Source organism: Stegodyphus dumicola, chromosome 3, assembly GCF_044657685.1.
Source record: "Stegodyphus dumicola isolate Sdum_Otavi_A_Nest chromosome 3, ASM4465768v1".
In the NCBI taxonomy this organism is placed as follows: Eukaryota; Metazoa; Arthropoda; class Arachnida; order Araneae; family Eresidae; genus Stegodyphus; species Stegodyphus dumicola.
Genome location: NC_140770.1, coordinates 11,824,627 through 11,849,429, shown reverse-complemented (window position 1 = coordinate 11,849,429; position 24,803 = coordinate 11,824,627). Strand labels below are relative to the sequence as shown.

The window sequence follows — 24,803 nt, the reverse complement described above, 5'->3', positions numbered from 1 at the left end:
TTGTGAAAAACGAAGTTTACTCAAAAAATAGTTAGATGAAAGTTAGATGGTCAAGTAGAAAGGAACTTTGATTGAAACATTCAAAACATTTATCGCTAATTCTAACAATTATGACGCGAATTTTCTTTTGGCAAATGGTAACAATATAAAAATCTGGAAAGATGTAAGATAAATTTTATTAAACCCTTGGATTTCTTCTAGAATCTTACACATTGTCTCTGCGCTTGCCCTTATACGATTAATATCACGTAAGGCTATTGCACCATATTATTTTCGTAACTTTATGCGAATTTTATCTTTTTTATGTGTTCGGGATACGTGAGATATCTGCCAATGGACTCTCGTCGCTCCGGATAAGTGACTGCGCTAGCGGGAAAGATCTCACAGAACTTCAGAGAGAAAGAGATATGAAATATATAAATAAAGGCGATGCGCTGAGAAAAGGGTCACAGATATAAATTTAGCTAAATTTAGCACTGTATTAAGAAAGGTTAGTTTTATAACTTAAAAGTTAATGCTTTTTTTAGTCCAAAGGGGCAAATGGCCCAAAAGGAGTATTAATTTCGTTTAGGCATTTTTCGTCGATTCACTTTTAAATTGGTGCCACCAAATTTTATCGCTCTGTGTTGTATTTAAAGAAATTAAATAATGAAGAATCTGCACAAATGAATATATGTTTCTCGCACTGTGATAAGACAAGGTACCTAGAGCCATCCAGTTTTTAATAACGTAGTTTTCCACCAAATATGGGTATCTGGAAGCCCTAATTTGGAATTTGAAGTTTGTTTTATTATCGATTTCATGTTTAATCAGACATTGAAGAATTTTTGAATAAGAAACTCAATGATTTCGAAGAGAACAATGGCAACACTGTACGAAAAAAAAAGAAACTTTTTTATCTCCAAACGCGCGAGACTAAGTATCGAAAATTCTAACGATACGTTCATTTTCAAATTATTTTGCGATATTGCTGTTGAAATGAATTTTACGGCGTACGTTGAATAGCATCCGAATACGGGCATCTGGAAGCCCAAATTTCAAATTTGAAATTTGTTTTATTATCGATTTCCTATTTTGTAGCACTTTAGCGAATTTTTAATTAACAAACTCAACGATTTCAAAGCTAGCAAAGGCAACACTGTACGGGGAAAAAAACACTTTGATCTCCAGCGCGCGAGACTGTGTATTGGAAATTGTAAACATATGCTCATTTTAAAATTATTTTGCGATATTGCTACTGAATTGAATTTTATGGTTTATGTGCGAAGAACATGATATTTAATAAATAAAGGTAGCCTACAAAGCGTTAAGAAAAACGCCCCTTTAAAATCTGAAAGCTTTCAGACTTTATTTATTTATTTTATCTTTCTTATTCTTTTTGAACTGTTTATATGTATTTATTCCGTTACTTTTTAAACAAAGTTTCCATTTCTACCAGCTCATATGACGCAGTTATTTATAGAGATCTGTACGAACTTGCAGCTAGCAACGCTGTAGCGAAGAAACAGATATCCATCTCCCAATGATTAATTAATAAAAATTGAAAGAACCCGAAACAAATATATATATATATATATAAACTGCACTTGGAAATAAGAAAAAAATATTATATTTAATAATAGCTCATGGATTATGAGCTGTGAAATTCGAGAATATCATTTACAAAACTTTAATTGGTTTCAAAAACATACATAGACACAAACAATAAAACATGAGTAATAATAATGCATTCTATATTCTTTTTAACATCATTAAAAAATTACAACTCTGAGAAGACTAGTTCAAAAATGAAGTAATTATGCTAAAATATTCCTCGCTTTTTCCATAGACTTAGGAATCCGCATATTTGATGAACAAAAAAATGTCAAGAATATACATAATGAAGAAAAGTAATATACAGATATTAATCAATAAAAACAAAATAATGAATAAAATGAGGGAAAGGAGATTTTATGTGTTTTCCTTAAATATCTTCCTTCTTTATCCTTCCTTTCCATAATATACGAAATTAAAATTTTTCATCCAGAAAATTTCAGCCACGATTTCTTCTGGGTTGTGTATACCCACTTTTGACATAAGAATTGCTGGAATAAGAATGAAAAAAATAAACAATACATACTAATAAATCAAAAATACAAATTTTCAAAATAAAATGTAATCAAAGCATTCGAAACAAAAACCAGAATCACTTATGCTTAATTAAAAGAACTGATATATTTGCAAATATTTTATTTAGACTAAGCATTTATGCGAGAATACTTAATAAAAAGTACAGAGGGTGTTTACATAATTTTCTAACGGTTATGATTTACTGCATGAATTTAAATATTAATTTTAAAATACAAACGTGACTGGCATCGAATCGGAATAAGGTTTAGTTATCGTCTGCAGCAATGAAAAAATTATTTTCTTTAAAATGTCGCCGAAAAATAAATAATGGATCGAAGGCTATATTTCTGCGCTGTCTGACTCTTATTCAGTTTTGAAAAAAGATCTGAAAAGCATGTTTTTAATAATCTTACAATGTAAAATAAGTGATATAATAAATATAAAAAGGAACTTCAAAGTTTACATCTCACTAGGAAAAGGCAAAAAATGCATATCCAACACAGGTAAATACAACTCTTATTAAATCTAAAGTCGCAGCTTAAGTTTTAAAAAGTTTTAAGAAAATCCAGCTCCTCCCCCCCGCAAAGAGCTATTGCTAAATCTTTAAATAGCTCTGTAGCAAAGTTATAAAATCTTATTTAAAACTAATCAAAACCAAAAACCTGATGTTCGTCGCCTAACGCTGAAACACCTTACTCGGCGTAAGAGTATGTGCAGATTGCTGTACGAAAATTATTAGGCATGTGAAAAATAGAAATATATAGGTACAATTGAGGAAGCTTGGATACTTATCTGATTGCAATAGAAAAAGAACGATTTACTACCGAAAGAGGAGGAGAAAAAGACATAATATGTTGGTTCGGAGAAAACAAGGAAAATTTTTCTAAAGCTTTTATTGTTATTTATTACTGGATTCTCTTACAACGGAAAATTTAAAATAAATAAAGTAGAAAAAATGTCAAAGTTAATTCAAATTACTATCAGAAATATATTTTAACACCTATTTTTAAAGAAGAAATCCCATCACTTTATCCAAACACTCTTCAGTGTGTTAAGTTCCATCAGGATAAGGCTCCAAGCCATACTTCTAAATCTACAGTTCTATTTCTTGAAAAAAAAAAAAAAAAAAAAAAATCTGATGTGTACACCACATGACTTCCTTGTACGGAATATTAAATTATACGCATTTGTTTCTTGCATTTCTTTTAAACTTATTGGATTGAATTAAATCTACTTCGCCGACAGCGCATAAACCACAATAGAATAAAGGCATTCTTTAAAATTCACTCTATTTGTTTAACATAGCGACACTCTGGCACTAGGTTCACTTAACAGTATTATATTTCATTCATATTATAACTCAGAATGCACAAAAAGTATATCATTTAAAGAATTATCTAATCGTTGCCACATGTTCTTTTCAAACACTATAATAAAGCTAGAACGATTTAAAAAAGAAATTAAGCAAACAAAACAAAAACAAAACAAAACAAAAAAAAAAAAAAGTTTTTCACAGACGATTGAGTATTTCTCATTCAATTAATTCAGTTTTCACTTCGCGACAAGACAAATATACATAAAAGCTCAAAATATCTGTATTAAAAATTACTAATTATAAAAATTAAATAACTAATTATTAAAAATTAAGTAAATCTTAAACACTTATTTCCTCGAAAAAATTCCAGAAAGGATTAAGCATGATTTAATTCGCAATAATAAATGAAGGCGTTATTTTTGTTGTTGCGAAGCTTAGTCTCTCTAGATTGGCAACAAATCTACAATTCTGCTGTTTCAAATGTAAACAAATATGTCCGCCCTGTTATTTAAAACTTAACCGCACTTAAACAGCTTTTAAATTGTTGATAATTGTACAAATATTGCTTCCAGAATTACGAAAGGCGTAAAAACCTTAACCGGAAGATAAGAACAACATAATTCAATCATTTTTAAAGCAAAAAATGTACAATTTACAAACATATAAGAGTAAAAAAACTGAGATCACCGTGCCGAGTAACAGAGTGGATATATATATAAATATAGTATTTATATACGTTTGGTGCGGCCGATTGCAACCAAAATACGAGGTGCACATCTATATGTTATAGCAGTCCTATATACAAAATTTCAACGTTCTTGAGGCTACTCGTGGTGCTACTTTGGTAGACGGTTGCACGGATTTTGGTGATTTTTTGGCGATTTTCCTTTGGCGAGTAATACAACTTATGGTAAACCCATTGCTGGATAAGTTATTTACGGTAACCGATACTTTGTTGTCATTTAATTTAAAAAATAATGCGTTTTATTGTGCATAAATTCCGTGTTTAAAATATTATTTATGGCTTTTAAATATTAAAAATCAATTCAATTTTGCATTTTCATTTGAAATAAAAATTTTATTGTTTATCATATTTAATGAAATTTTATGTTGTGGATGATGTAATCAATGACGTCACCTTACTTTAAAAGTAATTCGTTTTAATATGTATAAATTCAATCTAATGTTTTAAACATTATTTATGGCTCTTAAATATTAAAATACAATTTAATTTTGCATTTTTTTAAAAAATGATTTTATTATGTATGAATTTTTAAATAATTTTAATTCTAGCCGTGATGTAATAAGCTCTCTGATTGGTTACAGAATATTTGTGCATTAACGAGCTGTAATCAACTCCCTGATTGGTTACTGGCAATTTGCGCATTTCCGCGCCGTTTTAAAATTTAATTTATATCTTCGAATTCCTTCAAAGATGTCTTCAAAGATGTTTTCAAAGATGTTATCTAAATTATGATTTTGATTTTTTATTGTGGTACTTATCAGTAAACAACAGGTTAAACTCTCAAAAAAATGTAAGTACATATTTTTCTTTTATTTTATAATTGTATACTTCAATTTTTGTTAAAAAAATTAATACACTATTTTCAGAAATTGCTGAGATAATTATTGTCCATATGTTTTAATGTTAATTATATTCTATATAACGTATTTTAAAGTATTTGAATTTAATAATATTCTAATTCTTTTAAATGTTGGTAGGATGGTTTTTAATTCGATATTCAATTTCAGTAATATTTTAATCTAATTAAACGTTGGCCCAATGTTTTTATAGCGGTGTTTTTATTCTCTTCTTTGCTATATGAAAGTAATAATAACCTTACTTTAGTATTTTATACTCATAGTAAATGTATTTATTTACACTTGCCTGCCATCTTAAAAAACGACATTTTCAACAAAAAATTAATCCATTACTTTTAACGATATTTATTTATTTATTTTTTAAGTTTCGAATACTTTACTAAGCGTAAAAACAGCGTTTTTCGAGATGGCTGACGTTTGTGAAAATCGCGCCAACAATTCGGCCAACGTAAATCGTCAAAAATCCGTGCAACCGTCTACCAAAGTCCTACTCGTTTTTGAGTTATGCGAGATACGTACGTACGTACATACGTTCGTACAGACGCCACGAAAATTCTCTTCAGAATTAATTTTAAAGCAGTTTTATAATTTTTTTGGAGGAAACGAGTCTTTTATTCTGTCCTTACGTACAGATATCACGCAAAAACATCGTTAAATTGCATTCGATAGCTGTCAAAATGGATATTTTCGTTGAAATATGCTGCCTGAAACTTTTCGCGATTACAATACTTCCTTTTTACTTCGTACAAGGAAGTAAAAATGAGAAATGAAACCAGAATTGAAGCTAATCCCTTTAAATGCAAGTCCCTCGTTGTGTCTCCTACATATTACTGTGCATTTGGACTTTTAAAATGAGCTCTTTATGAGCGGCATCACATCAAACATTGGATGGACTCTGGAAAACTGTGAAGGAGGAATGGAATAAAATCAACCTTGATGTTTTAAGAAAAGGACTTTTATCTTGGAAATCAAAATGTAATATGATTGTTCAACAAAAAGGCTATCAGACGGAACATAATAGAAAATAAAATTCTAAGGTTTGGTTATATATAAATCTTTGCAAAATCGTTACAAAAATATATTTCTAGATCTGTACTTCTAGAGCATGACGAATTTTGTATTGTTAGTGAAACCTCTTTATAGAAAACTAAATACGAACAGAAATTACAAATGACAGTATATTGCATAGCAACAGAAATAATATAGTTATATGTAAATAAGTAGGATAAAAAGTATGCAAAATATTAATATAACTTTTATTTGTAATTTCAATTTCCTTTTGCATTTTTTATACTAAAAATAATTTCAAAGTTAATTTTTGTCTCATGATTCTTATGTAACTCTCGTGACGTATGTACTTACCAAACGCAAAATGTATTTAAATCAATATTAATTTTAAAGGTGATAAAACAAATGAATAAACAAAACAATCTGAAAAGATTCAGATTTTAACGGTTACCCAAAAGGATTCTTAACCCTTTCCGGCACGCTACCTTTTAAAATTGGAGTTTGATTTAAAAAAAAAAAAAAAAAAAAAAAAAAAAAAAAAAATTAGGCCTACAGGAGTATACAAGTAAAATTTTCTGAAGATAGCACTTATCGTTTAATTCTGTGGGTGTGCTCACTTTGGTTGAATAGAGCTTCGAAAAGCGTGCTGAAACGAGCATTGTCGTCAATGAACTGACCGCTGAGATGCGGAGAAACAAAGAATACAGACTCCCAGTTGTCCTAGATGATTGGTGAGCCCGGTCTGGGCACACCTAGGGTTCGGCGTTTAATTTTAAGCAAGATTTCAAGGTAAAAATTTAAAACTAATATAGAATAAGGAAATTAGCATGCAGCCCAAAAAATAACACAGAAATTTCTTTTCAGACAATTCCATTGATACCCTAAAAAATTCTGGAAGATTTCTTTGAAACATGAAGGTCTTAAAAAAACTAAACATGGCTAAAATATATGGACTGGTTTGTATTGAGCTGCCATCTACTATAAATGAAGAAGGTTCAGAGTAGCCTATAAATCCTTTTTCATTCAATTTTTCTGTGCGGACAGAAGGAAATTTTTAGGTGTGTCTACACCGGACACATTGTGCCGCAAAGGGTTAAAGTTTCATACGGTTTATCGGTAGAAATTATCAATAAAGATGGTCAAATGTTTTATAGGTTACAAGATGTATGTACATTTCGACTAACATGTCAACGTTATATATCTTTTGCATATCTGGAAAGTGAAAAAATACGTAAAATAATTCTGCAAAAATAATTAATTCTTTTCATTAGCTATATCATGAATGAAACGGATTTTATTGAAATGAATCCAACTAAAATGTAAAAAAAAAAAAAAAAAAAAAAACTAAGAACTGCATTTATTGCTTTTAAATTGCTTAGTTTGTTACTCAAGGATAGACAGATTACATCTGAAAGATAAATATCTCACATTTCCCCGAAAGGCAACAGACTCGAATGAAAAGTGAAACAACGCATTTATAGTGGACGACATTTAAAGTGAATTAAAGCAAAACCGTGTTTCGAGACTAATAAACTTTCTGGGCTAATAACCACCAAACCATAGTAGACCTTCACTCCAATGACATCCATATTATAATTATACGCATTCCTTATCAGTTTCTGTGTTCTTCTCTAACAAGTTCCATGAATTACTAATACAATCTTAAAATGTGAGAAGTACAAATGTTATCACTGAAGTACGGAAGCTTATTTTGCGCCCGTTTCGTTGTGTGTTTTTTACATTGAAAAATGTTTTATTAAGCATATAAACGTATTCAGCAGGCTAAGATTTAAGTACCTCTTTTACACACATCATTTTCTATTACGTTATCTCCACTGAAATTATCATATTAGCTCTATTAGCATGATATATACATGTTACGGTGAAACACCGAGATCTGGAGAATGTCGACTTTCACTGGTGAATGTCAACATTCACATAGTCTCTTAGTGTATAATAAATATTTTCCAAATACTTTTATTTCTGACTTACACCGGTCAATGTCGACATTCACCATGTACATATTGTGAATGTTGAACATATAACAATATTATATTTTCTTCTCCGTCATTCAGTCGCGAATAAACGCACTTGACACTTAAAATAAGAACTTAAGAACATGAGAACCTAAAACACACAATACATTCAAAATGAGAAAGGAAAATAATAGAAGTTTAAAACTTACTTAATTATACAGTACATTCTAAATGAGAAAATAAAATAACAGTCATAAAAAACTTAACTAAATTATGTGATTTAAATCTTATTTATTGTAACAACTTAAACCATTATGGCACTTTATGACCTCTCTTTCCGACTTTCACCAGAGCATATCTGTGATTGTCGACATACACCGGTGAGAGTTCGAATATACAAGAATGTAGTGAAATATTCGGTCTTTCACCGACGTATTTGGTGAAAGTCGACATTCTCCAATTTCGGTCTTTCACGGTAACATACACACAAAGCTATCATAAGTAATTCACCAGATTTGAAAACACTGTACTGTAAATATTTTTACATGTTCTTAGGTCACATGTAACATATCGAAGCGATAGTCAAGTTCAGTCAAAACCTTTATATGGCATTGCTCCAATCCAAAGTTCCCTGACATAACGTTAAGTGACTCATTCGGATATACATTAGGGAATGTGTTTTCGTACTTAACTTCGCGGCTGCCAAACAGCATTTGGAAAAGCGCAGGGAATGTATAAATAATGTCGTAATAGCTATTAATAAAGAAATGCTACAAAAGATACAGTCAGAACTTGACTACCATTTGGATATGTAAGCTATAACTAATAAGACATACACAGAATATTTGTGTAATATTATGCGAGATCAACTTCGCGATGTTTCTATGTCTTTTCACGTGACAGTTATTGCTATATGTGCAATACTTTTAAAAATGCAACGTTCTGAAATAAGATAAAGTGGCTGTAGTGTAGAATTGAGTACCCCTTCGATTAGCGACAAATTTTGTTCAGCTTTGGCGATGAAACCTCATTTCTGGTTACTTTGACAGTTTTAACTTGGTTTTACCTTCTTCACTTTTTTTAAAGTGAAAACAGATCGATGTGTACATGGACAAAGTTAAGACAGTGCCTTAGTTTGTGCATCTTTGTGTGTTTGTCATCTTTGTATGAAGTCTTTTAGTTTTTTTGATGTTTTTTAGTTATGATGTTAAGTGAAAATAGATCGATGTGTACATGGACACCGAGTTTAGGCAATTCTTTGACTTCTTATTTCAGTTTTGTGTAGGGGCCAACGTGAAATTGTGCCTTCCTGGCGCCGATCTTGACGTCAAAAAAGAATCGCCAAAAAACAAGGGGCACCCAATTGTACACTTTTACCGATAAATTATTTATACAATTTCTGTACATGTTACAGTCAAAACCTGGAATGAGCCAGTTCTAGCACTGTCTTAGAGAGATTAGGTTATTTTGAAGCAGGAGATGTACAGTGTCCTCGCCGGAACTCAAGTCCTGAACCTCTCGAATACGCGTCGAGTGTGTTTCCAGTTACACCACGAAGGCACGCAGAAAGGAGGGAGAAAAACCTGACATGACCAAAGCCTAAAAAAATTTACAGCAGTTTACGATTACTTCGGTTATTCCCATCTTCAGCTGTCCAGGCCTAAATTTAGACGCGAAAAATTGCAAAAATTCGAATTTTTTTTACCTCAATTTTTAATGATTTTTTATGAAATCGACGTTCTTGAAAAAATGAAAAGTACATTTTTTTTATTAATGCTATTATGGTTAAAGGATACATTTTTATCAGTAGCACATAATTAGAAAACTATGTGAAGATTTAAGGTATTTATCGGTGATTTTCACGCTCTCTTTTCTACAGCGAGAGTGCTGCATTTCCCAGAACTGGGTGATCAGCGATTTTTGTCACTGCCATCATTTTTGTAGTTTCCTGTACCGCCTCCCTTTTCAATTCTAGAAAACGAAATTACATCCTCACTTGGTGTCTGTTTAAATTCTGAGTATTTACCACATAATATTCTTTCTTTACTTCAGATTTTGAGATATGTTTGGAATTATTTTAAGAGCTCAAGAACGCCGAAAGCCTTGTAAAGCCTATGTCTCTTTTGGAATATAAACTTTTAAAAGGATTCTTGAAGAATCATCTTCTAGCCTTGTGAAACAAAATAGAGATCAAAAGAAGGGTGTATAAGACCCTTTTATTCAAGCATCAAATGAACAAATGACTTAACTTACGTTACAAGAAGCCAGCACTTCTGGCTTAGCGTATAAGGTATTTCTCCCACTTCCCTAGCGTGCCTTCGTGGTGTAACGGTAGCACGCTGGGCCGGTATTCCAGAGGTCCGTGGTTCGATTCCCGGCGAAGGCGGTTGCATATTTTTCATCTTTTCTGCTTCCAATTAACCTAATGACTCTACCAGTGGCGCCCGAACTTAAAGGGTTGTGGATGATGATTCTCCGCACCAAGGATTTGGAGACTAGGTCTAGTAAAACTCTAGTCGCCCTTTAAAAAGGGGAGTATATAAGGTATTTCTCCCACTTCCCTAGCGTGCCTTCGTGGTGTAACGGTAGCACGCTGGGCTGGTATTTCAGAGGTCCGTGGTTCGATTCCCGGCGAAGGCGGTTGCATATTTTTCATCTTTTCTGCTTCCAATTAACCTAAGGATGCTACAAACGGAAATACGTAACGAATAATAATTTCAAGGTGTGGTAGATTAGCGTAACGGTTCAAATACTTTAACGCGCAGGAACAGCTCTAGTTTGTAGTAAACCGGCGAAACAAGCCGAATGGCGAGAACATTCTACGCCGCTAACGCAAGTCGCTAATAACCACAGCACAACGTGGCCTGGAATAAGCAGACACGCTCTAAAACTAAACTTCTAAACGCTTGCTTAACTAGAACTTCGTTTTATCTTAATCTGAACAAACTCTCGCTATCTCATTTGCATTCTGGCATGAAAAGTGTGAGTGAAAAGAGAGTAATAGGAAAAGTTTTCAACTTAAACTATTAGTTAAAAATAAATAGATAAACCTCAGAGCCTTTTTTCGACATTAATTAACGGTAACTCGTTCTTCGCTTTATAAGTCACACAATGTCCATAGCCAAGTCCTACTTTTATAACTACCTGTATTAAATAAAGAAAAGTATGCTTTGCTTTTTAATTGAAATTAATTTTTCTGTCGTGTCGACCAAATTTAAGGGAGGATGATAAACCGATATCTTCAGTAAATATTTTTAGTGACAAGACATGTTTTATATACTTCCAGATTGTATTTTTGGACGTAAAACTAACTGGTATTATTAAAATATTATACAGGGTGCGGCAGGGAAACTACCTTATTTTACAAATGAATAACACAAATAGTATAAACCATATCAGTTTAATTTTTTCCAAAGTTACAGAGAGAAACATAAAGTTTTTTTTTTATTACGGTTTAAAAATAATATTATTAAGGTGGCCTCCGTTCTGGTCAATGCATTGAGATAGTCGAGTTTTGAAGTTTCTTTCCATTTTTACCAGCATATCGACGGGTATGTTGTCGATTAGTAGCTTAAAGATTGTTCTTCAGTTGAGCCAGGGTTTTTAGACGTCAGAGATTTCAGATAGCCCCACAAAAAGAAATCACACGGCGCTAAATAAGGCGAACGCGCTGGCCACTGACGATCGCCTCGTAACCGTTCAGCCGGCAGCGAGCTAAGCCGTATTTTTGTTTAAAATTTTTCAATGCATTTCATTGAGACTATATTTATTTTTTAACTTTAATACTGTCGGTCCCGCGGACCGACGCCAACCAAAAAAAATTCCAGTGCCGGTCCCCAGGGACCGACGGAAAGTTTACTGCCATACGGAAAGTTCACAGGGACCGACGCCGGCCACACGGAAAGTTCACTGCCGGTCCCCAAGGACCGGCGCCACGCTCAACGTGTTAATGCATGCTGCAACCGGAAAGATGAAAATGAGCACCATCGTCAAACACAAGGTCATCATGAGGCATATTGTCAAGAACGGCTTTGCATGCATTTTTTCGTGAAAGAAAATCGCATGGATTAAGTTTTTGCACCACTGTCAATTTATATGGATAAAAATGCAGTACGTAGAAAAGTACGACTCCACGGAGAACATACGCTCCTCTCTCGTCCATTGAGTAATCGGTACTAAATCTACATGACATAAAACTTTAGATACCGCTCTTTTCAATTAGCGCTACCCCACCCTTCTCGCAATAAATGCCGCTAAATGGCGCGCGTTTCAAATAAAGAAGTTTTCCTGCCGCACCCTGTATATTGTGTTATACCTTTTCGGGTTTTTAAATGTATTATAATTGAATCATTAGTATCGTAACGTATTGTAAAAGTAGTATGTTACAAAAGCTGTATGGCCATGTACTTAATATTTTTCTCAGATATCAACAAACACTGGGACCCGGGCAGTTGGACGGCAGCGAATCCCATCGGCGGCTCTGAATAATGGTGGATGTGGTGCTGTACTGATTAACCATTAAGGTAAAGGGACAGTGCCCACGTCCTCCGTCACTTATACCTTTTCGGGGCCAGAATGTTGTTAGTTTTCTAGTTAGTGTGTGGGGCTAATACCTGCTTAGTTAGGGTAAATATTAGGTGGCCCCCCTCACTTCTACATAACATAACACAACATAACATAACATAACATAACATATACCTTTACGGGGAAAAAATAAAGTTTTCCTAAATGTAATCATAGGGAATACAAGACCGTAAAAAACATTACACTTCATAATTTTTTTTATAAAACTAAGTCATATATCATGACTATTTGCTTCATTAAGAAACATGTTTGCAATTCTTACGACCAGCGATCGAGAAGTCGACGTAAGGACTTTTATTGTCACATTTACAGCCCTGTGCGAAAATTAAACTTAAGAAAAATAATCATTCGTTAATCCTATAAGCGTTATTTGCTCTATTTTGTTTTCATTTGCATGTTACAGTGGAAACTCTTTTCTGCAGTTTCGCATTCTTGTTAAATTACCGACTGACTGACAACAGCTTTTTAAATTAAATGGATGAGGGCGTGGATGCCAAAACCGCATCGCTATCCGTTTTAATTTATGTTCATTCTTGACGTATACAATTTGACGAGATAATAACGCAAAACTGGAGCACATACACATACACAAATCTTTCACGAATATTATAATACAATGTAAACTATTAAAGTCAAACAACAGGAAGCGTTTAAACTTAACCACCAAACAAAAAATTCTAAATAAAACAAAAGATTCAAATTTCGCCTACCTTATAAACTTTCGAACAAAAGGAAGCGTAATCACAAAACGGAACAGAACTGGCTTAAACGACTTTAACAAATGTATTTGTTTTCAACATTACGAAAAGGCGACGAAGGTAAACAAACCTTAAAAGCTTTCAAATAATACAAATATTTATAATAAAGGCATACACTGCCGAGTTAGAATGCAAACTGCAGGACAACCATTGTATTGAAGTGCCTCAAAAATACAGGCTGAGATAAAAGGGAAGCGAATCAAACTGTTTGCCAGCAATAAAGAACAAGGGTAAGCAAACTTTTATTCACAGTCGAGTTATTAATGAGGCATCAGGGGAATTTTACATTTTATAAATTATTATTATTACACATTATAAATCACGTTAGGTAAATAGAGAATAATGGTTTTCAGGAATACTGCTTTTCTCTCCTGCAGGTTTAATTTTACATGCACTGCGTGAAATTACTAGTCCAGATTTTCAGATAATTAATGTTTGTTCAAGATAGATTCTGAGTATGAATTTTAAAATATTTTAAGTACGACGAGTATTAAGTAGGTTAAACAACATCAAATGCGGAAACTACACATACATAATCAGAAATCAGCCACGATTCGTAACCGACATATAGGATGAGTGGATACATGGGTACACATTTGAAGCAAATATAGTGTACTATTGTGTAATGGAGAAGGGAATGATAACTTCAGATTTCATTTTAAATATAATCAAGCCCAAGCAGCACCGGAACGTTCCGAAAACGTTCAGAGACCGTGTCATACCGTTCTATAACGGTGTTAGGTGTATTTAGAACGTTCTACATAACGTGCTAAAGTGGTGCGTGTAACACCGGTGTATTTAGTACGTAAATTTCGACGTACAACAATCGTTTTTTCAAAACGTACACAGTTTGTGTTATAAAATACGTTCTACATAACGTGCTAAAGTGGTGCGTGTAACAACCGTGTATTTAGTACGTACATTTCGACGTATAACAATCGTCTTTTTCTAAACATTCCCAGATTGTGTTATAAAATACGTTCTATATAACGTGCTAAATTGGTGCGTGTAACAACCGTGTATTTAGTACGTACATCTCGACGTACAACAATCGTTTTTTTCAAAACGTACACAGATTGTATTATAAAATACGTTCTACCTAACGTGCTAGTGTATTTAGTACGTACATTTCGACGTATAACAATCGTCTTTTTCTAAACATTCCCAGATTGTGTTATAAAATACGTTCTATATAACGTGCTAAATTGGTGCGTGTAACAACCGTGTATTTAGTACGTACATCTCGACGTACAACAATCGTTTTTTTCAAAACGTACACAGATTGTATTATAAAATACGTTCGACATAACGTGTTAAAGTTGTGCGTGTTAGAACCGTGTTCTTAGGACGTACTTTTCAACGTACAATACTGGTACTTTTCGAAACGTTCTCTTCTGTGCTAGAAAATACGTTCTAAACGACGTGCAAAAGCAGTGAATATTATAACCGTGTTCTTAAAATGTACATTTCAACGTACAATCCTGGTACATTGAGACGAAACATGGGTACACATTTGAAGCAAATATAGTGTACTACTGTGTAATGGAGAAGGGAATGATAACTTCAGATTTCATTTTAAATATGAGTCAAGCCCAAGCAGCACCGGAACGTTCCGAAAACGTTCAGAGACCGTGTCATACCGTTCTATAACGGTGTTAGGTGTATTTAGAACGTTCTACATAACGTGCTAAAGTGGAAAAAAACGCGTATATATATAACTCATTTATTAAAGCATTCGATAACAAAATAAAATTAGATTTTTTACAGTTCTAATTTTCATAGAGATTGAAGAATGGTATTTTTAGAAAGATAAAAGCGTAGAGAATCTGAAAATGCAAAAATCCGAAATCACCATTTTTTTGAAGATTTTTGGGTTCCAATACCCCTTAACGGCGACTGGGGATTAGGGGACCGTGGTGGTGAAGAATCATCATCCACCATTCTTTAGTTCGGGCGCCATTGTACAGTTATTAGGATTTTCGAAGTAGGAAACCTGAAAAATGAGTAATGTCCTCGCCGGGACTCGAACCTGGACCTCTCGAATACGCGCCAAGTGTGCTGCCGTTACACCACGAAGGCATGCTGAATATACCTTATAATCTGAATACAGTATAAGTGCGAGAATTATTTAAACATTTGTGTGCATTTTTAACCGGTGTGCACACATTACATTCAAACTACATTAATGTACCATCGCGGCAAAAGTAGACTATTGTACAAACTTAAAAGCTGCGCTGAGTAAAAATAAACCTCAAAACTTATCAATGAGCCAAAAGAGAAAACGGTGTTCTGAAGCAAATGGTAGAGCTATTTTTGAGAAAAATAAAATAAACAAACTGCGCATTTTATGATAAAAATTACTAACATCACTTTCACCGCCCAGACAGTACAGTGGTTAGGAGATCTTAAGGGGACTCATACACCTTAAAACCCATAAGATGTTCGAATAGGTGACTGTTGGAAGAATTGGGATAACTTATTTATTTTAAAAGCAATTACTACCAACTTTTTAAAGCTGACTACATAATATAGCTGCTTTCTGAAATAGTCATCAGAAAGTTTGTGTTGCCACAAATATTTTTATAATTTAATCAGCTTTGTGACAACATTTTTCGTCATGTTTCCACCTTGCGCGCACAGTTTAAAACATTCTGTTTCATAATTTAATTCCATATTTATTATGTAGCTTTTATAACATTTGGAAACTACTGCGAACCTAAAATTCTAAAATTTTCATGTTAAATTTTTATTTTATTTTGAGTTAAGTTTATAAAATGTATTTTATTAACAAAATTTTTAATGTTTTCGTCCATAAAATTTTTCAATATTAAAATATTCATCAGATTGTTGGTTCAGTTAGAAAATAGTGCCCAAATAAAAAATTCCATCCAATTTCATGTATGTACTATTAGCCATTTTTTAAATATCATGCGCGCAAGGTGGAAACACGGCGAAATAGTTTGTCACAAAGAGGATTAAATTACAAAACTATTTGTGGCAACACAAACTTTCTGGTCACTATTTTCCAAAGCAGCTATATTATGGAGTCAGCTGTAAAAAGTTGGAAGTAATTGCTTTTAAAATAAATAAAATATCCCAATTCTTGCAACAGTCACATTTTCGAAGATCATGAGGGGTTTAAGGTGTATGAGCCCCCTTAATGCGATTCCAAAGGACCCGGGTTCGAATCCCGGAGTCTGGCCTTACTTAGTAGTAGCCAAGCCTAAATCGGCTAAGTGCCCGCCAATGGGAAAAGGGAAAAACAAATTAATTTCAATTTATTTTAAAACTTCGGTCTCATCTTTCAAATCAAAAATAAATTACACTAAAGCTCTACATTTGCTCATCCTAACAGTGGCAAAAACTCACTGTATTACATTGATGGGTGAGTTAAATACCCACCCAACGTGGAGGTGTTTTATGTACAACATATATAATCAGGAAACTTGGGTTGTATTTACATTCTTCGGGTAAGGGAAGAGGATTGAACGCAGATGAATCATTTCGCTGCTACTGGAATATGACAAGCCAGTACGCTTCAGTAACTTTCACTCTCGCTCGGTCACTCATGAATACAAAAATTAAATATTAAATCGCAAAATGAGATTTATTTATGCACATCTGTTTTAGTCAAACTAAGACCATTATTTAGAACACATTTTGTTGATGTTAGAAACGCTTGAGAAGTGTTTTCAAATTTTTCAGCCGTTACGTTACGTTATCACACCATTTATCATCCACACCACCTAGCAAGTGTTACCACCGTTTATCTGTCACGCGGTCAGGCAAACAGTCATTTTTCCAAACACTGTAGCATAAGGATTTTAACCTATCTTTATAATTATAAATATAATTGCTTACGCAACCAAATTTAAAACAAATAAAGGAAATTTTTAGAAATTGAAGTCTTTAGTTTACTTTTTGGGAGGTGGGGTGGGGTAAAGAGGATAATACGGCCTGTATTATCCTCTTTGCCCAGTAACATTTCAAATATTCGTAAAAACTGAGTACCGTTCTTTCCGACAGGAAATATTTTCCAATTCATCACTAAATTTAAGTATGACAACGTGCTTAAATTTAAAAAATATGGGATAAACTTAAAACGTAGACAAAAGCGAAAAATACAAAACGGTATGTGTAAAAAAATGGCGAAATCGAAATATATCTTAAAAATATATAGTCAAAATTTAAAACCAATGCAACCCAGAACCTGAAAATGCAGCGGAAAAGTGGATGAAAACAATCTGATGTGGACACCACACAGACTTCCTTACACAGACGGCCTATTAAATTATACATATTTTTTGCTGCACTTCATTTAAACTTATTTCCTCGAATTTCATTAGAGATATATTTCTCATTCAGTCGATTCAATTCTCACTTCGCGGCAATCCAACAATACACGAAAACTCGAAACATCTTCATTAAAATTTGTAAAATACAGAAAAACCTGAAATACCACAATTAAAAAACTATTTTTACAGTTGAAATTAGACTTTTTTCCGGCAAAACAAGCAGTTCGTCCAGCGGTCAGGAAGACATAATTTTCGGCGCACAAAATCGAAAGTTAAATATCGGTCCCACTGGGCAAAAAGGCACTGAAGTTGGTGCACAACTGACGTAACTCAATACTCTACTAAGAGTTTCAAATGTAAGCGAATCCTCGTTAGGCCTAGCGTGACTTAAATTTTTAAATTGTTGATATTTAAAGTTATAAAAACATTAACCGGTACATAAGAACATAATTCACTCACTTTCAAAGCAAAAAATGCACAATTTACTAACGTATAAGAATAAAAATAACCGAGCTCACCGGGTAACAGAGGAATACATACATACATACATACGCACACAAATATATATATATAGTTTGGTGCATATATAAATATATATTTAGTCATAAAAATATATATATATAGTTTGTGACGCAAAAAAATCGTTCAAATGGATTCGAGAACGGTCCAAATGGACAGTTTCGTTGAAATATGATACCCGAAATTTTTCGCATACTAGAGTAAAGATCGACAAAATGCGTATATCGCCACATACATGTCCTTAGAATGAGTGAATCCAATAGAAATGTTAAAAGTTTCTAAGGTTACTTGTTGAATTGGCGTTGTCGATTTATAAGAAAAGAAAAAATAAAATGATGCAATAGCTGCAGTAGAAGATAAAAATCTGAAGTGTGCAACACATAACTTCCTTGTACGGAATATTATATCATACGCCTTTTTTCCTGCATTTCATTTAAACTTATAGAACTGAATTCAATAGCACATAAACCACAATAGAATAAATGCGCTCTTTAAAATTCACTTTTTTTATTTACCATAGCGACACTCTGGCGCTAGGTTCACTTAACAGCATTACATCTCATTTATTTTATAACTCTGAATGCGCAAAAGTTATACCATCTGAAGAATTATCTAATCGTTGCCGCATGTTCTATTCAAATACTATAATAAATATAAAACGATGTATAAAAGAAATTAAACAAATAAAAGAGAAATATAATTCAATCATTTTTAAAGCAAAAATGCACAATTTTACCAAGAATAAAAAAAACTTGAACACACGGCGCCGAGTAACAGAGTGGGTATATATATATATATATATATATATATATATATATATATATATATATATATATATATATATATTTGTAATAATAAAATTCCATAGTCAAGAATACACTTAAAATTCTAACTGTATGTTCTTTTTATTTTTTAATGGCGGTGTTCTCTTATTTGAAAGTACGTGGAATTAAATCCACAGCCCCGTAGTCAAGTTGTTTTCCCCGCCTTTTCTACACGTACAGTTTTAGAATGTTCTGGAAATATTTCAAGCGAACTGGATTGGCTGACGAGGCTGACGTCATTTCTTGGTAGCTCCGCCTTTCCAGAGGCTATAAAAGGACTCGCAAAGGAATATCGGGGGCTTTTCTTAAATGTCACGACGCAGTAAACTTAATAAAAAAGTTATTAGTAATTCTTTTTATTTACTCCGGTTATCTGATTTTGTAACTGCTGTTTCTCCTGAATAATAATAAATGGATCCTGTTTTTTTAAACTTATCGTCTGATAATTTAAGCTACGACTAAAGCTGGTGCATCACATATATATATTTATATAGCGGATTGCAGTCAAAAAGGGAAGTACACAACTATACGCTATAGCAGTCCTATATACAAAATTTCAACGTCCTAAGAGTACTCATTTTTGAGTTATGTGAGATACATGCATACGTATGTACAGACGTCAGGGGGGTATCTTCAGAATTCATTTGAAATCAATTTTTGAATTTTTTTTGGGGGGGAAGGAACTCCTTTATTCTGTCCTTACGTAAGGCCCACCAAAGACGCTGAACACTGGTAGTTCGATCCGAGGTTGGAATCCCGGGAACGGGCTGGCTGCATGGGCGTTTTCGTGGTGTTTCCCCATGTGTAACGTGTATACGAGCCAGTTTCCCTTAGAATGTCCTCCACGAATGCATCCCTTCCTGTAGGCAGATAGCCCTCGTGTGCTTTTCCATAACTGAATAATCCCTAATTCCTGCCCTTACGTACAGATGTCACACGAAAACATCTTTACATTGTATTCGAGAGCGGTCAAAATGGATATTTTTGTCGAAATATGACACCCGAAAATTTTCGCGATTACAATACTTCCTTTACTTCGTACAAGGAAGTAAAAATGCCGTTGTTTATCGTTCGGCAAGTTTGCTGGAATTTGTCAAAAAATTAGTCATAAAATTTTGTAAATCCACAGTATAAATTTCACTCCGCATATTTCCTATTAATGAACATAAATGTCAACCATTTCATAATTTTATAAGATTCCAAACTTTAAATGTACTGCAATGTGTCTGGAACGTTCAGAACTGATAAGCAAATAATCGCTTAGTTGAGAGAGATAGAAACGTTAACGTACGAAGGGTTAATTACCCTTTATTATTTAAAATAAATTGAACAGACGACTCTTTCTTGGAGTTACAATGAAGCCTCCACTCGGCTTGAACTCAGGAATAATAAGCAAGAAAACTTAACTAAAAAGATATAGCCGAAGCTATCAAGATTCCAAACAGAGTTGTCCCTTTAACGCTTGTAAGGATTATGTTAATTGTATTAACAGTTAAATTTTAAGTTCCTTTCCTGTCCCATTTTTAACTTCAACTTACTACTTCCGGGCAGGATGTAGTTTTGGAATCTTGCTGAATTTTTAATGAGGAGGAGCGGTATTTAAACCACGAAGTTACTTACTGAGTCAGAGAGAATCAGAGTTTCTGATTTACGCGCGTCTGCCTTTTTGGCCACTCTCTCTCTCGAAGCTGCTATTACGCTCGGCCGTACTCAGGCCCTTGCTAAGCTTCGTAGTCAAATAAGTTAAGGGGCCAACTCGATTTGAATCTTGATAGTTTCGGCTATATTTCTTTAGTTAAATTGCATCATGTGTATCTATGCTTTACTGTGTGTACAATCAGTGTCACGGGTGTCATATCTTCAGCCATCTATCATCAACCATATGCTATTATACGTCTTTGTGTGTATAACTTGTACCACGGGTGACATATCTTCAGCTATCTATCATCAACCATGTGCTATTATGCATCTTTAACATCATCAAGTGTATCATACTAATGTTTATCTGCATCATTTAATTGTCTGCATCTTGTCTACACGCAAGTTTTGTTTGTGCGCTACTATCGTTTTAGCATCATGTGGTCAGTACACCACAACATGTATATTTGCATGTCTTATCGTTTGCACTATTAACCGCTCAGTGTACTATTAGTATCTTCGCATCATGTATCACCATCATCACATTGCATCACGTATATATGGATGGATACTATCAAGTCACGCGTGCCGTATCACCAACTGTATGCTACTATGAATCTCATAATTTTTATGTGCACCATATTAATGTTTATTTGCTTCATGTGTCTGCATCATTTAATCGTCTGCATCGTTTATATGTGTACTATTTGTCATCGAGTATACGTTCTGCATATATGTGTGTACTGCATCGTACAATGTGAACTATTAGCACCATTACGTCAAGTACTCTTGTCACTATGCTGTAACGCGTATCTTTGTATGCTCACATGTGTGTACTATTACCTGTTATGTGAATTACTAACTTTATTGCATCATGTACTATTACCATTGTATTACATCATGTATATCATTGTATCATGTACCTTAGTCCTTACATTGCATCTTGTATATCTGCGCATTTTCTTGTGCGTACTATTATTATCATTGCTTCATGAACTATTGTCATCACATTGCTTCACGCATACAGTGGTGGCCAAAATTGTGGACACTGTTGGAAATTTTTATGTTTTTGAACTTTGTATGCTTATAGAAAATGTTACGTTTCGCAAAATGCAAACTTGTATATATAATTTTAGAGAGAATTTATTACTGAATTCAATACAAAACACAAAATTCAATTATTTGCAATACAAAAAAAGTTATATGTACTTTAATATAAATAAAAAAACACAGTTATGAAGTGGTTTGTAATGTCTAGCTTTCCTGGCCATTCACTGTTCTTGTTCTGAGAGCCAATCAAATGTTAGTAACTGCCAGTAGAAGCTGACATCATGTTTACACTTGAAACAATTCATTATTTTGCTTTGCTCTGTAGAAGGAGAACCTGTTTCTTATACACTGCAATTACAAGTAGGAATTTTTGTAAAAATTTTAAATATTTAGTCAAGAAGCAATGGCATCAAATAAAAGAGTAGATTGGACACCTAGAAAGAGATGTAATATTATTGTGTTACGAGAAAGTGGTCTTTCCTATGCTGAAATTGCAAGACAGGTGGGTGGTTCAGTGACTACATCTGGAGTCCGAAAGTTTTGTTTACGATATCAGGAGACAAATTCAATAAAAAAACAAAGACGGAAAAGGCCGAAAAAAGTGCACCACATCTATTCATGACAGAAAACTAAAAAGACTCTGCCTTCAAGATAGAAAAATGTCATCAGCGGCCATCAGAAGTGATCTGAATGATGCAGGTGTTTCTGTCAGTTCAAGAACAAGCAGGAGAAGATTAACAGATGTTGGACTGAGAGGTAGAATTCCACGAAAAAACCTTATCTTAATTTTCAGCAACGAAAAAAAAAAAAAAAAAAAAAGACTACACTGGGCAAAGGAACACATTAATTGGACGGATGATCAGTGGTCACAAGTTATATGGAGTGACGAAACTATGATATTGATATTCGGTAGTGATGGGCGAAAATATGTAAGACGTAGAATAGGAGAAGAGCTACACCCTGACTGCATTCAAGCAACTGTGAAGAACGCAGTTAGTGTTATGATTTGGTCATGCATGTCAGCAGACGGTATGGGTCGCCTTCATGTCATCGATGGGACACTGAATGCGAGAAAATACATTGACACTATTCTAGAACCAAAACTTCTACCTTCCATCAGATATCTCTTTCCCAACAATGCTTCGTTTATTTTTCAGCAGGTGTTGGTGTATTTAATTATGGCAAAGCACACGAGGGCTATCTGCCTAAGGGGAGGCATGCCTTTCGTGGAGGACTTTCTAAGGGAAACTGACTCGTATACACGTTACACATGGGGAAAACCACGAAAACTCCCATGCAGCCAGCCCGTTCGCGGGATTCGAACCTCGGACCGAACTACCAGTGTTCAGCGACTTTACCGCTCGGCCGCTGGTGGGCCTATTTTTCAGCAGGATTCTGCCCCTTGCCACACGGCCAAAATATCGAAAGAGTGGTTTCGTACAAAGAGCATTAAACTGTTGTCATGGCCAGGAAACAGTTCTGACCTCAATCCTATCGAAAATTTGTGGCACCGTTTGAAAACTCTTGTCCGAATGAGGCGCTCATCAAATAAAAGGGAACTAATTGAGGCTATAATTGTTTCCTGGCATCATGTAATAACGAAAGAAGAGTTTAAAACTCTTGTCAGCTCAATGAAACGTCGATGTGAAGCTGTATACAATGTGACGTATACGATGTATACGATGTGAAGCTGTGCTTCAAAAATAAAGGATACCCTACTGAGTACTGATAACTCACTGCAATGATCACTATCTAATGTATATCGATAACTATTATCGTTTAACTTTTTTTGTATTGCAAATAATTGATTTTGTGTTTTGTATTGAATTCAGTAATAAATTCTCTTTAAAATGATATATACAAGTTTGCATTTTGTGAAACGTAACGTTTTCTATAAGCATACAAAATTCAAAAACATAAAAATTTCCAAAAGTGTCCACAATTTTGGCCACCACTGTATATGCGTGCCCTATTGAGTGTCCTCTCAGTATCATGCGCGCTGTTTAAATAATTACGTGCTATTATGCGTCTCATAACATCATCAAGTGTTTCGTTTTTATGTGTCCACATTATTTAATTGTTTGCATCGTGTTTATCTATATGTGTTCTGTGTTTTTAGTTCTGTGTATTTTAGTATACCTTAGTGTACCTTTTTGCATTTTTAGTGTGCTTCATGTGTTTCTTTATGTTTCTTTTTATATGTTTCCATTTATGTTTTATGTTTATGTCTTATTTTGTTCTACCTCTGTAACCATTATCTTCAGTTGCCTCACGTTCTTACAAAGTACTACATGTAGTCTAGCCCTTGTATGGCAATGTTAACTTTTGTTCTTTTTTTAAGATCCTAATAAACACCCGTGGCGGCCTCATGGGGCTCCAGGGATTTGTTGCCTCTAGTGGAGGACGCGGGGCATATGCCTGTTTACCTATGTTAGACACCAGGCGCCCCCGTCCTCCGTCATCTTAGTTTTAGTTTAATTTAGTCTCTTAAGTTCAAGCCCAAGTGTCGGCTTTGTTTGTACACTCCCAGGCGGAGTTTTGTTAAATCTTATTGGAATAATAAAGGGTTAGTTACCCTTCCATCTTGCTGTTTCTTGTCACACGAACTTGAGCGATTATTCGCTAACTAGTTCTTAAGATTACTCACTTTTGACTGCAAATACACAGTGGTAAACCTCACACGCTAACTAACAGCGAAGCTATCAAGGGCCTAAAGTACGGCCGAGCGTAATATTAGCTTGTGAGAGAGTATCGCCAAAAGGCTAACGCGCGCTGATCAGAATCTCTGCCTAATGAAGTCAGTGGAACTTCATAATTAAATACTTCCTCTCCTCATTTGCATTCAACCGTGATTCTGAAAATACGTTCTGGCCGGAACTTGTAAGCTGAAATTAAGGTTAGGTTATTTTGTAAGGATCTTAAGTTTTACTAACGTTTATTTTATTTTAAATCTTTACTATCACTTCTTATTTTCTACTTCCGGCCAGAATTATAAGCGTGAAGGATTTTATGCAAAGTTTGTCTAGCGAACGCCAAGTATTTAAGTGTGGCCTTTTTGCCAAGCAAAAGAGAGGAAGCAGTGAGTTCGAAGCAGGCCGCTTACCTTAGAAGTTACGCAGTTGCTA

General features: G+C 34.0%; 1 protein-coding gene across 2 annotated transcripts in view; it reads right to left on the bottom strand.

Annotated features, from left to right (window-relative positions):
* Nucleotides 1-1,653: 1,653 nt before the first annotated feature.
* LOC118202279 (reelin-like) overlaps nucleotides 1,654-24,803 on the bottom strand; it is a 297,785-nt gene continuing 274,635 nt past the window's right edge. For both annotated transcript variants that reach the window (XM_085812571.1, XM_085812570.1), the window contains one exon: nucleotides 1,654-2,084. In XM_085812571.1, coding sequence (XP_085668697.1) covers nucleotides 2,033-2,084 — 52 coding nt within the window. In that variant the 3' untranslated portion in view covers nucleotides 1,654-2,032. The remainder of the gene's footprint in view (nucleotides 2,085-24,803) is intronic.